The following is a 13,464-nucleotide window of genomic DNA, read 5'->3' as shown; positions in this document are numbered from 1 at the left end:
CCATTGTATGTCCCAGCGTGGTTGCAAAGGCCATGTGACTGAGAATTAAGTAAGTGCTCATTACTCGTGAAGGACGTCTGTGTCACTGTGGCTAAGGACGGATGCACCTCAGTTAGACGCACACAGTTCACTGAACAAACATCAGTCCTTGTACAGAGTCATTACTTGCTTTTAATAAGCACTAAAGTGGATGCCAAACTATATGTATCATCTTAAATAATCATTTATCACATATGTAAGTGCATAGATCTGATGTACTTGGCAGTCCAAACACTAAAATTACAAGCCACTTAACATTGTGAATACTCCTATAGCGGAATGTGGCTAAGTGCATTTACTTTAGTGCCTTAATTAAGTGCATTTTTCAATGGAATTTAAAAATAAAAATACTTGTGTCGTGTGTAACTGGACACATTAAATGACTCTCCCATTTATTTACACAAAAAGAAGCCGTGTTGAGTTTAAACTCAGGCTGTTAACAGCTTTGTTTGTTTCCCTTCAGGTAACATCAGGGTTAACAGCCGGGGATGCTGTTATGTTTTGAATTGTTTACCTGCAGGCCGTGCACGCCAAACTCAAATATTCAAACCGTCCAATCAGAGGACGCCTCCAGAGAACACAGCGGCTCCAGGAATGAAAACAAAGAGGGCGAGCTCCGCCCGTTGCCACAAACTGACATGGAATACATTTGTGAAAGCTGCTGTAGGTTGGGAAGAGAGAGACTGTTGAGCTCATCAGTGTTCACTCACAAATGAAGATATCCCCGTGGTTGAGAGAAGCTTCTAGGTATTACTCACATTTTGATTGATGAGCAGCAATAAAACTCAATAAGGCGGAAGAAGGCGACATGTTGATTTACTGATGTGTATGTGTGTGTGTTTGTGTGTCTGTGTGTTAGTGACACACACGCACACACTTTGGGACTTTGACTAAAAGTCAAAGCAACTTGAACATTCCTCTGTGATTATACCACCACTTTCCAAGTTACATACTTGACTGATGTACTCCATAAATTGGATTCACTCCATCCCTCCCTCCCTGTGCTGCCTCTTCCTTCATTCACACACACACACACACACACAGACAAACACTTATGCACACAAACAGCCTCTCCTTATCTTCCCACACACCCTCACCCCTTCTCTTTCTTGCCCTCTCTCCTCTCTCTGTCTCCCTCTTTTGAAGAAGTTTTCCATGCAGGGCCAAGTCAAACATCTGGGTCAGCTTATATCTAGTGGAACAAGACTTGCAGGATATTGTTGGCAGGATGTATGAACTGGAGCAGTTTACTCTGTGGGAATCCCCAACACACACACACACACACACACACACACACACACACACACACACACACACACACACACACACATGCTTTTTTGCTGACATTGTTTCTCTCCGCACCATTCAACTTCATTTTTCCAGGTGTGGTGATTCATAAATGAAAAGTTGATGAATATACCCGTGCATCACAAGGGATTAAGTATCAAACAATAAAAACATGCCACACTTAATAGTTGGTTAAATGTCTCGTTTATTATCGTGGGGAATGCATTGGTTATAAGCCAAAAAAAAGAACACTGAGTGCATACAATACTATAATAATCTGTAACCCACAGTACATGAATATATGTTTACAAAATATTACGTGCAAGAAATACCAAAACATCCTCCTAAAAAATATCTCTCTAACGACTTCTCTTCTTCTCAGCGCCTTCTTCTTCGGAACATACGAGAGACTGCCAATGTTGAGTTGGAATACGTTGGGATATTCTTCGTCACTCATTCATTGTAGAACACTGCAACAAGCTATGGATATGCTGTGGGAGGAAAAACGATTTCTGCTGAATGCACCCGTGTTCTGTGAACCCATAAACTATCTGCTGTAGTGTTTACAAATTGTGCAAGACAAATGTCCGTTCCAACTCCGCTCTCTATCTCCCCTGATTTACAGTTCTTCCTCCTCCTCCTCCTTCTCCTCCTCCCCACCACCCCACTTCCCTCATTCTTCTCTCCTGCACTGATTCAATCTGTTTTCCCCGCCTCGCATTTGCCTCCTTCTTTCGGTTTGTCATCTGTTTTTTCCAGGAAGAAGTCATTGCAGGCAACCGTGAGGGCGCCCATCAGAATGATGAACTCGGTGAAGTCCACCTCACCGTCGTTGTTGGCGTCCAAGTCGTTCATCACCTTTTCAATGGCTTCGTTTTCTTTGGAGTTCTGTCAGTGGAGCACACAGAGAAAGCGATGACACATCTGTTATAAGCCGGGAAGACAATCTTTGCTCACCTATCTTTGTGGGACATTTTGGGTTAAGGTGTTTAATTCACCCTAACCCTGATGATGAAGGTTAGAGGAAGAGGCCGTGTGTGAGTGTCTTCCTTGAGAATTCTGTACAAGAATGTGTGTGTAACCGCACAGGCGTGTTCCAACTTGCACGCCAGAATATGTGAGCGCATACCTTCACTTGCATGTCACATATTTGCACACTACATCAGCATGTTAGTGTGCATCCTAATTCTTCACACACCCTTCGTCCCTTACCCCTAAATAGCTGCCCAGCTCCTCGACCAGCAGCTCTTTCAGTTCAGCCCTGCTCAGTGTAAACTTGTCACCCTCCTTCCCTGAGTACTTGTGGAAGGTCTGTATGAGCATCTGCATGGCACTCTCCAGGTCGGAAGTGGGCTCCTTGGACATGCTGTGAAACACATGAGTTGAAAGAGTCAGCCGCTGTTACAAAATGCCCGCTCCAGCCCACGATGCATGTGCGGCCACATAGCGATCGCGGGTGAAGCCACGTCCAAGAAAAAAGTGACAGTAGGACAGGAAGATGGATGAAAGTAGAGACCAAAACAGAGAGGTTTTTCCTGTTTAAAGAGAGCAGGTCGAATAACACTCTGCTTGTATCGCAGAGGCTATTACTGACCCTAATGTGTGTGTGTGTGAAAGAGAGAGATCTTACTAGGTTTTACATTACAGAGTTTTCGATAGAAAGGTGAAGGATAGCTTTGGACAGGTCAGTCTTACACACATTGTGTCCGGCATGGTGGTGCTTCTCGCGCTGGACTCGTGGAGAGAGACTGTGCACACACAGACACAGATAAGTCACTGTCAATGATGCAGAGACCGAGTGAATACTTATTAATGTCACATCGCCTGCAAAATTAAAATGGTACGAACTGTAAGAACAGTGGAGATGTTGACGTGATGTAACTCATCTGCTAATCACATCCACAAACCTAGAGAGCGAGTAACCTGAGGTGCCGGCATGTGTGCATCGTGTCCAAACAGAAAAGGCCACTCACTCACTCACTCACTCACTCACTTCCACTCTCACTCAGCCACATTCAGCTTCAACGCTCAGGTTCAAAGTTTCGGTGGCCTCCCCTGTAGATAATAAATGTCTTGCGGGCATTATTGCGAAGCTAATCCATAAGCACACATAATACTGACAGAAACATTCAATCTCCACGTGCATGATTTATTAGCTAATCAGCATTTACAAAAGCGCACGGATGCTGATGTCAGTCACCGGTTATTGCCTCCTGTCATGCTGTGGAGTTTTGTCAACGAAGAGGTCAGAGTTGTAGGCAGCGGACACAAAAGAGGAGGTGAGCGGACACCAAAGCTGGCTACCTGGAAAACCTATAGGGGTCATCTGTCTCACTGACTGACACATTACAATAGGAAACCATGGCGACACAGTAACACAATATTGGGTCTGGTGGTAATTCAAATGCTCAATGTAATATTGAGGAAGGAACAAGATCCATGTTGAGCGACGTGTAATAAAACTGTATTTTAAGGATGCTAAAAAATGGCATTTTAAATTGCTACATTGTACATGTTGGACTCTATATTAATGGCATATTATTTCATACAACCTTGTACCGACACAAATCCCTATGCGCATCACTTGTTTCCATAGTTCTTGTTCCTCTTCAAGCTTACACTCGAGAGCAAGCAGTTGTTTTTTTTTTTTTTTTAAGCAAAACTGTTTGTTGCCCACAGTTTTGTCTCTTGTGATGAGCTTCCACTCGCTGGCGTCTCAACGCTCTAAAGGTCTTTTGACTTTTTAAGTTGATACGTTATCATGAAGCCTTCACGAGACAGAGAGGAGAAAGTACAGTAAAGAAATCCCTCTGAGGTGTCTGTCTTACCTGAGTGTTGATGAAGAGCCTCCTTTGTCTTTGAAGAGGTGCAGGCGACAGAGATGGATAGAGATGGACAGGGAGAGTTTGTCAGTGGCTTAAATATAACCCGACTCCCTCACCCCCCTCCTTCCTTCTCCCCCATATTCCGTCACCCACTTAATGTACACTCACACTGCATCTCACTCCCTCCCTCCCTCCTCCCTTTTTCCAGGTGCTTTCTCTTCTTTCATCTCTCCATCATCACACCTATACATGCACGCACACACACACACACACACACTGGATCCGAATCTCCAAATAAATCAAGCCAATTCCAATGAAAACATGTTATCTTCACAGTTTTATTTAATATTAGCCATTTCATGTTACATAGAATAAGCACAAATGATACAGCGTTACATATGAAGTTGAAATACTTGCATAGTGGAGTTTGTTGGAATTGACAAGTGGACTGAAATGAGTCCAACTGCTAAACACACACACACACACACACACACTCTAGTAATTGGCAGGATATAAAAAACAAAAGAGTACATCAATGTACAAAGATTAAAGCCTGCACAGTGTCCTGGGAATGGTCTCATAATCACAAATAACCAAATGAGCCTTAAGAGCACATCCATATTCTTGTATTCACACTTATTATACCCACTGGGTGGATTCTTTTATATTCATCTACTGTGTCTCACTGAATGAGACTTTTTTTTGTGTGATGATGAAAATCTGGCTGCAAACACTCCCTGCTGCAAATCTGCTGTGCTTGGTTACAACATGTTTTTAATCTAGACGGAGTTAAGGCTGGGTGGGGTTTTCTCTATGGGACGGTAAATGAAAAAAACTGTTGAGCCTCTCTGAAAGAAATGCTCATGCTTCGCTCCGTCCATCTGCTTTTCCAAGCTGATTAAAAGAAAACATTAGCTGGCTGAGATACAACAATTCCAGATGATGTCAAGCCCAGGTCTGCTGCGAGTGCAAATCAAGTTATTTCAACAAATCAGCAAAGTGAATTTAGCTTTGATCCAGTTTCTACTTAGCATCATTTGTTTTATGACAACTGAGAGCAAAGAAAGAACACACAAACGCGCCGGGCCAATGGGAAAGAGTGCAGATGGTATGTCTATATACAACAAGTGTATATAATGTATATATATATATATATGTACGGTATGAATGGCTAAAAGATGCAATGAACATGAAACGGGCTGTAGATGGTGCAAGAGTGATATGTTTCCATTGTTCACAGGAAGTACCATATTTAGAACATATTTTTATGTAAAAACTATATAGGTGTTGATACAAGAACTAATAGTAGAGTCTAAATTGCCAGAAATGTCTTAGTATGATTGTTAGTAGTTGTAAGATCATGCAGGAAACACAGCACACGACTGTATACTAGTGAGTGTGAAGTCTGAGCAGAGTCTATTTGCAATGGGAGTGTCGCGGTGAAGCAGGATAACCAACATGACTCAGTTTATTTGCGCTGACCATTTTGTTGCCGAGCAGTTTGAAATACCTGGTGCAGTTACAGTGCATGAGGTGTGCATTTTGAAAGCATGCCAGAATGGCGCACGGGTCCGCCTTAGGCACTACGCGGGCGGCCAGGTGGACCAATGATATAATCCTGCAACACAAGCCTTTTTTCTCATGGCTGCATTATTGATGATGAGACAATTTGCAAATCATTAAATTGTAATTAACAAACTGCGGTAATGTGACGAAGGACAATGTTTCAAGTGATCTCCATAGTGGTCCAAACAACAAGGGATTAGGTTAAAAGTAGGTATATATAAAGATGCCATGTAGAACTTAAATAATGGCCACAGTTAAGGTAATACAATGGTAATATGAGCAAATACATTTCTGATAACATGCAACATGTAATTATTAGCCTGTTGTAAAACAGATAACACCACATAGAATCATATGGATGGCTCAGTATTCTGACACTAACACCTTGTCCAATGGGGAGTATCGGTGGAGGCCAGGATTATTTTTCATGTAATTGCTCGTGTCCCAGGGCGCGTTCGCCGTGAAATGCCTAATCCAGTAGTTTCCCAATGCTTCAGACTCAGGATCTACTTGCACATCAAACAGGGTCTCCACATTGTGTCACAATGCAACTGACAAACAAGCTTGAGCAACTGGTGCTACAACCAACAGAAAAGACCACGCAAAAAACCCTCCAACGCACCTCTACACCACTACAGTCCAAGCACCTTTGTGGGTCAGTAAGTAGAAACTGACCATTTTAATAGCATTGTTTGCAAAAACACAACATCATATGCACTAACTATACCCCAGAGTATTTTAGACAAAACGTGCCGCCACCACCACCTGTTAGGGGTTTCTTTGACTCTTGGTGTTTGTCTACCAGTGCTAATCAAGGTGGATTAGGTTGCACGGACACCTTCTCTGACTTGCTCCTTTGGTGACCATTTCGCTCCCATAAGACTATTTTGGGCTCCCTTTGACCTCAATGGTCCTTAGGTATGGGTGTCCATTCTTAAACCTTAATTATCTAATTATCTAGCTGCGGCCACGCCTGATCTTCCAGTTCCAATTTTATGGCTGACAACAAGCGCAGAGAATATATGACGCTAACCTCGCTGGGAATTACAAGGAAAACGAGGGAAAAAAAGAAGAAGAAAGAGACAGAGAGCCCGTGAAGCAAAATAAAAGAGAGAAGTGGGTGTGATGGGGCATTGAGTACACAATTACAATGAGCTGAATACAAGGCTTTAGCAAAACAATATGTTTATTGTCATGCCAAATCAGCTCCACAGCACTGCCAGTTAAAAGATGAGAATGTTAAAAAAAATGTGTTATTGACAGATCATTTTCATTCATAGTGGGAATAGCTCAAGATTTGGGGATTCCCATGAATTTGCTTTCTTGCCAAGTGTCACCTGAGAAGATTGAAACTCCTCTTCTTCAAAAGTGGCCAGTTAGCTTAGCTTAGCATAAAGACTGCTACTCTCGGGGAAAACGAGATCTGCGTTTGCAGCAGCTCTTGAACTCACAATACTGTGGAAAATATTTTTGTTTCATTTGTAGAAAAGCAGAAATATGGACTAAACAAAGCGCACAGAAACCACACGTGTGCTTTAAAAGGTGCTGGAAGGAGCTTTGCGTTCATGCTGGACAGAGCGAGAGTAGCAGTCTTTATGCTAGCGCAGGTAACGCAACATGGCTGTAGCCCAGAGTGGTTGTAGTTTTACCTCATTACGGATTTCTGGCAAGAAAGCTCATCAGAATAATGTCCCAAAATGTGTCGCAAACGTGGAAGAAGAGCCCCAGATAAGGATTACAAGTGAGATTAGGACATGATTTAAACTAGACGCCTTGTCTGCAGTGGTGTAGTGGTTAAAATGCAGCATGTGCAAGAACATCGTACTTTTCAGTGAAGTTTTCACAGGGGTCTGGCATGCACATGACTGTGTGTGTGTCTGCATGCAATCATAGTGTGTTATCGTGATGAGGTAAATGTGCTATATAGTGGGATGCACATGCTGTACATATGAACATAGTGGTAACTAGCACTACAATGTAGTCATTCTATTGTCATGTACACGTGTTATTCGTCATGTGTAAGGAATGGGCTTTCTTCAGAGCTGGGTTTGTAGTGTTTGAACTTTCACTTATATTTTGTATATCAACTTTATGTGTTTTTAATTAAAAAACAAACTCTTTAGTGGCTTACAAAATTGCTTCTGGTAATTCTATTGATTGGATAGTGTTTAATGTAAGTGTAGTGTGTCGTTTTTGTGTGAAGGAATGGATTGTCCCCTATGAGGTTGCCTCCTCCGTCTTCTTCTCCACCTCTTCCTCCACAGCTGCAGCCACCTTCTCAGCAGCTTCCTCCACCTTTTCGGTTATCTCCACCACTTCTTTTTCTTTCGTCGCCACTTCCACTGTCACTGCCGCCACCTCCGTCGCCGCTGCCGTCACCTCCACCGCCGGCGCCGCTGCCGGCTCCTCCTTTGCGACATCGGGCTGCGTCTCTCCCTCTTCCTTTATATCTGCCTTTGCATCTGCATTTGCTTCCACTTTTACTTCAGCAGAGGACTCGGCCTTCGGCTCTTCATTTGCTTCTGGTTTGGCTTCCTCCTTTGCCTCTGCATTTGCCTCTGGTTTCTCCTCCTCTTTGTCAGGAGCACTTTGGGCCACTTGTCCAGAAGCAGCATTTTGAGCACAGTTCTCGTTGTTGAGGACATGCTGCTCGCTGTACGAGACTGCCAGGTAGCCAATCAGCTTCATGTACTCATCGAAGCCAACCTTGCCGTCTTGGTTTGCATCCAGTTCCTGACCCATGTTGCTGACCGCCTCCTTGCTGTCTGCGCCCTGCATGGTGGGCAAACACAACCATGAGACAACCAAACATGACGATAGACAACTCTAAGTGGAAACTCACTGGTGAAACGATCACACACTATTATAGTATTACTGCTTTTGAGCGAGGCAGTTACATAATGTAGTAAAGAGTGCAATGAAATTTTCCTAACCGACATGATGTTGCTGAGCTGGGACTTGACGAGAGACTGGAATTCTTTCTTTCCCAGACTCTCCTTTTTCTTGGATGATTGCAGGAAGACCTTCACCAGGGTCTGAATAGCAGCCTCCATGTCTCCTCTCTCTGGGAAAAGGACAAAAGTGAAGACAGTTATGTGAGACATACAGACAGATATTTGGATGGATGGATAGTATAGATAGATAGACAGACAGATATTTGGATAGTATAGTATAGATATATAGATAGATAGATAGAGAGCACATTTATGTAATGAGCATGAAAAGGAAGGAAAATGAAAAAGAGGATTTCCCTGTATCTACACCAGGCTTTCTCGTTTTAGGTGTTAACTCCGAGGCCACAATAAAGAATGGATGGTGACGCGATATAAAAGAAGAGGGTTAAGAGGGAGTCTGAGCAAGAGACAAGCACTCGTGCACAATGGAAGTTCTGATCTTTGATAGGTCATCTGATCTAGTGAAGCAACCGAGGCAACTGGGCTTCAGATTACCAAAGGGATTACCTAGTCCTTGTCTGTTCCGCTCTCTCTCCCTTTCGTTCTTTGTCTCTCCCTCTCTTTCTCATACCAGCTGTACCTGCCTCTCTCTTTCAGTGCCACTGTCTCATTCGTGTTTTCACTCTGCTGCCCTTTCTTCTGCTCAAAACGCTGCCTTCACACTGCAATGCACAAGTACACACACATCCTCATGTACCAGACAATAGGCCTTGATATGGGTTACACACACCGGCAGCTATCTCCTTATATATTTGAAGAAAAACAAAACATGCGCAAATATTTAAACGTAAACATGTTTCCTTCAGACATAATTGAATTTTTTGGGCTGAGACAAAAGTGTAGATAATCTAAAACATGCCAGTGGGTGACGCGTCTTTGCAGGAATTCCATTCATTGCTGCCTGTGGAGCTCACTTAGACAGGAATTTACAGGCTAACACCGAGCAGGGACATGATGAGCTGACCATACTCGTCAGCTGCAGACTTCAAAATGTTGCAGATCACACAGGAGTTGACACTGGTGGGACAACACACACACATATGGCCGACTCCATGTTTCACTGAGGGTGTCTTCTTGCACTCGTGTGCCGAGCGGTCATTTGTAAACAGCAGATTAATACAGTGTCTCCTGTTCTCCTCCACGTCACACTGGAACAACCTCCAGCTGAGCAGTCTCCACAAGCATATAGAGTGTGTGTGTGTGTGTGTGTGTGTGTGTCTGCTGTAGTGTCGTAAACGCATGGGACACGGTGAGCTCTGATACTGTAGGTGTGGCATATGGCACCATTAAAATCTACCCTTTTCAGATTTCAACAGGTGACCAAGTGAACTATGATCGACCCCCACGCTATCACAAACCAACGTGTAGCAGCGGAGTAAAAGTAATGATATTACCAGCGCTCACTCAAACAACACATGAAACAATAATCCATTCCCTCATGTTGTCTTTTGTCTGATTGTGTTATGTTACAGGCAAGGCCTGTGTTTTGTAGGAACTTGAGGGGACTTCTTCCTGCACCAGTGACACACCCTCTTCACAAGCAGCCAGCAGCTTGTACACACACACACACACACACACACACACACACAGGAGCCATAATGGTTCTCAATGTGTCCCAACAGCAAATACACTTCTTTATTTCTTAGATGGACATTTTTGTCCATTCACACATTCACCGTTTTGAGGCGGGGGTGCTTCCTGCCTGCCTTTGAAGTCCCAACGTGCGCCCTAGTTTCCACAGACGTATTCACGACATTCTCATTACACAAACCAATACCCATTATTTGTCTTAAATTGCCAAAAACTGCGCACATAATTAAATATACAGGTCTTCAAGCAGAGGTTTCCCATTTCCCTCCCGAGCCCGAGGAAGGAGTGTTCCATTTCCAAATGGGCGAACGTGATACGGTACGTGCGCAGAGTAATGACTATACTAGCGCTCGTGTGTCATGAAATATTAACAGAGGAACAAGTCAGGTTGTGGCTGTAAACTGCGCTGCGCGGAGGGGCAGTGGCTGCCTATCATCCGAGTCTCAGCTGCACGTTGAAACGCGTGCGCAACGGTGTCGACGAACCACAGGTTTTACCCGGACTCGCCGTCGCTGCCGCCACAAGCAATTTCAAGAATTACAAAAAACAGTAGCGAGCAACGTCAAGCAAAAATCCACTCAGCGAGCCAAGCTGTCACTCTAGTGGGCCCCTTAATAGGAAGCGTACTGTGCGCAAAAATGTTGATTTTGCGCAAGAACTTGCTTTTTACGCGCGGACCGGGTGTCAACTACTGCCACTTTAGTTTTCCACAAGGTGTTTAAAGTCGATCCGCAACCGAACAAAGGATATAATCTAAATATCAAATATCAAATATCACCCAGAGAAACAGAAAGAGATAGAGAAGGAGGGAAAGGGAGCGGGAGCATATGGCAGTGAAAAACATCAAACTGAAAATAAAAGTTACAGAACAATAATAGCCAAAACTGCCACAAACTACTGTCATTTAATTATTTACAAAAGTGCAACGTGAGCCAAATAAGTTGAGAGAACTACAGTGACTGTAACCGTCCTGCGGTTACACCGCGGCCAACTTTCATGGGATGGCTCTTGCAGGAGTCAAGCCTTCCACCGAAACGTGGCAAAAACCAGGAGCAAAGTCAGTGCTCACACGGAGGAGAAACTGTAAAGAATTCAGAAAGACGCATTCAACTCACCGTATACCGTGTGCGGGACAAGAGCAGTGTAAAAATGTGCACAAATTGGGAGTTTCTGCCCTCTCCTCCGCCTTTCTACGCTGCTTTGCGCCCGGAGAACTTGCCAAACTAGTAGGACTACAGAATCTCTTCCGTGATTTTGTATTTTTTTTTTCTCTCCTTAAAACTTTTCCCCCTGACAAGTCAAAGGGCGTGTACCTGGAAGAGTGAGAGGGAGAACTGGGAATGTGGAAGAGCGCGGCTCTTGCTCTCAGGGAAGCGGAACGAAAAGTGGAACAAAAACACTCAACTTTGTTATTTTATCGGAATTATCTTTGGCTCCACGAGCCAGCTGTTTCGCGTCACGTCTGATTTGAACAGTTTCACGCCTGCTGGCCTGGTTTGTGGCTTGGTGTGGCGTCAACTGCAGGGACGAGGAGACAGGGCTGGGTGGGATTACTTCATCCGCACCAAGTCTCAATCTTTTTCAAAAGGTTTTTTTTTTTTTTTTTAATAATAAAAAATTAAATGTGAGCACACAAAAAATAAAGCCACTTTGAAACTGAAAGATATCACCAGACTCATACAAACATGTTTACATTATTAGATCAGAGGAACTTTATTCATCTCCAAATGGGGGAACTTATTTGCCACCAAAGAGATCACACATACAACAATACAAACAGTACAAATAAATACATCAAATAATAAATAATAAAATATAAAATAATGAAACGTGATCAAACATGGAATAAATACGAAAAGCACTGAAGCGCCATAAATCATTCACTGACAGCTTTGGCCACTTAGACATAGGCCTGATATAACAACAATAATAACTAATTCAGTGTTCTAGTTTCATTTATTGTCCAGAAAGTTAGTGATATATTTGTAGATTTTAACCAGTGGCGTGTACAGACATTTGAAAGGGCAGGGGCGGAAATTAAAAGGCCACCTCCTGCACACATTCTCACACACCTGTGTACACCTACACAGAGATACACACGTGTTCTATACATCACTGAATATCATTTCCTCTAAGGGCACTCAGAACATTTACATGCACAGTTTAATCCAGCTAAGTTCGTAGTCCGACTAAGACAGGCAACAATTAACTTGTAAACATGCAGAGGAGAAAACCGTAGGTGGCGCTGTATCTCTCTATAAGCTTGTGCGTATTGATCTCTACACAGAAAAACAAAGAGTGAGCGGCGAGATGGACCTGCTGTACATGTTAATGTGATATACGTTGGATGGAGCATGGCTCTTGTGGTTGCCGTGTTGTCTTAAGAAAGACGTGGCCTCCGTATGATTTCATAAAGTCTGACTCTAGTCTGACTAAGCGTATACATGCAGAAGTAATCAGACTATGAATCGCACTACCCAGGTATGTTAGTCCGATTAAGACTAGCTCGATTTTAGTGGGATTAACGTGTTTACATGACATTAAGAAAACCAAATTATTGTCTTAGTCAGACTAAAACTGGACGTTTACTTCACTTTTCTGCACTAGAAAAGGCACTCCTTTAGTAACGACATTTTTTTTTATGTATATTTCGCTTTAGAGGCCACAGGTGAATTACAGTGGGGCACTTCCTCATGTTTTTACCACTCTAGACGACACTTTAGTGTGCATCTTGTGTACCCCACTGATTTCACTACCTCCAATCTGTTGACCCTTAATGATAACAGGGAAATATCCTTTATTCGTTTCCAAAAATCAACAATTAATGCTTTTATCTTTCCTATATTTCAATTCTAAAAGTCTCCATCACACCGACGGTTAATTCAACCGCTCCCTCGTTTATAGGTGAGCTCATCCTGTTGAAGCCTTGAACCACAGATTCTGCATTTTCCACAGTATTCTGTGTTATATACTGTGAACACATTTACAAACACGGGAGACAGTAAAGGTTTTAAATGAGTGCTGATCTTGCAACAGCGTACTCCTCATCACCAGAAAGCCTGAGTGGGTGGTAAAGTTGGTACAAGACATGAAGCAACCGTGCCAGATTCTTAAAAGGGCTTTTTGAGTTATTTCCCCCCCCACACAGATTATATCTCACTGCCAGAGCTCCTTTCTATGAGTAAGTGGGAAGCTCCTTGCTG

The 13,464-nt window shown here is 43.2% G+C and overlaps 2 protein-coding genes across 3 annotated transcripts; both read right to left on the bottom strand.

The window, feature by feature from the left end:
* Window positions 1–1,513: 1,513 nt before the first annotated feature.
* s100s (S100 calcium binding protein S) lies at window positions 1,514–4,263 on the bottom strand. Of its 2 annotated transcripts, XM_058618990.1 has the most exons (4): window positions 4,155–4,236; window positions 3,026–3,074; window positions 2,539–2,692; window positions 1,514–2,214 (listed from the first exon to the last, which is right to left on the bottom strand). In XM_058618990.1, exons 2-4 carry the CDS (start codon window positions 3,037–3,039, stop codon window positions 2,023–2,025), a joined length of 360 nt encoding a protein of 119 aa, XP_058474973.1. In that variant the 5' UTR covers window positions 3,040–3,074; window positions 4,155–4,236; the 3' UTR covers window positions 1,514–2,022. The 2 variants fall into 2 exon arrangements, with proteins under 2 accessions (XP_058474973.1, XP_058474974.1); XM_058618991.1 differs by lacking the exon at window positions 3,026–3,074 and having other exon boundaries at window positions 4,155–4,263.
* A 212-nt stretch (window positions 4,264–4,475) lies between these two features.
* s100u (S100 calcium binding protein U) lies at window positions 4,476–11,647 on the bottom strand. Its single transcript, XM_058618989.1, has 3 exons — window positions 11,377–11,647; window positions 8,651–8,781; window positions 4,476–8,489 (listed from the first exon to the last, which is right to left on the bottom strand). Exons 2-3 carry the CDS (start codon window positions 8,768–8,770, stop codon window positions 7,935–7,937), a joined length of 675 nt encoding a protein of 224 aa, XP_058474972.1. The 5' UTR covers window positions 8,771–8,781; window positions 11,377–11,647; the 3' UTR covers window positions 4,476–7,934.
* Between the last annotated feature and the right edge of the window lie 1,817 nt (window positions 11,648–13,464).

Source organism: Solea solea, chromosome 20 (assembly GCF_958295425.1).
Source record: "Solea solea chromosome 20, fSolSol10.1, whole genome shotgun sequence".
In the NCBI taxonomy this organism is placed as follows: domain Eukaryota; kingdom Metazoa; phylum Chordata; class Actinopteri; order Pleuronectiformes; family Soleidae; genus Solea; species Solea solea.
Note: the sequence above shows the minus strand (reverse complement) of the source record. Positions and strands in the feature narration are given on the sequence as shown.

Bases quoted from the DNA above. Each gene is read 5' to 3' on its own strand.
- s100s (XM_058618990.1), bottom strand. The intron at 2,215-2,538 runs GTAAGGGACGAA...CTCCACTGACAG, and splicing joins AGCTGGGCAGCTATTTAGGG to AACTCCAAAGAAAACGAAGC.
- s100u (XM_058618989.1), bottom strand. From the start codon at position 8,770: ATGGAGGCTGCTATTCAGACCCTGGTGAAGGTCTTCCTGCAATCATCC. The intron at 8,490-8,650 runs GTTAGGAAAATT...CCCACCATGCAG, and splicing joins AGCTCAGCAACATCATGTCG to GGCGCAGACAGCAAGGAGGC.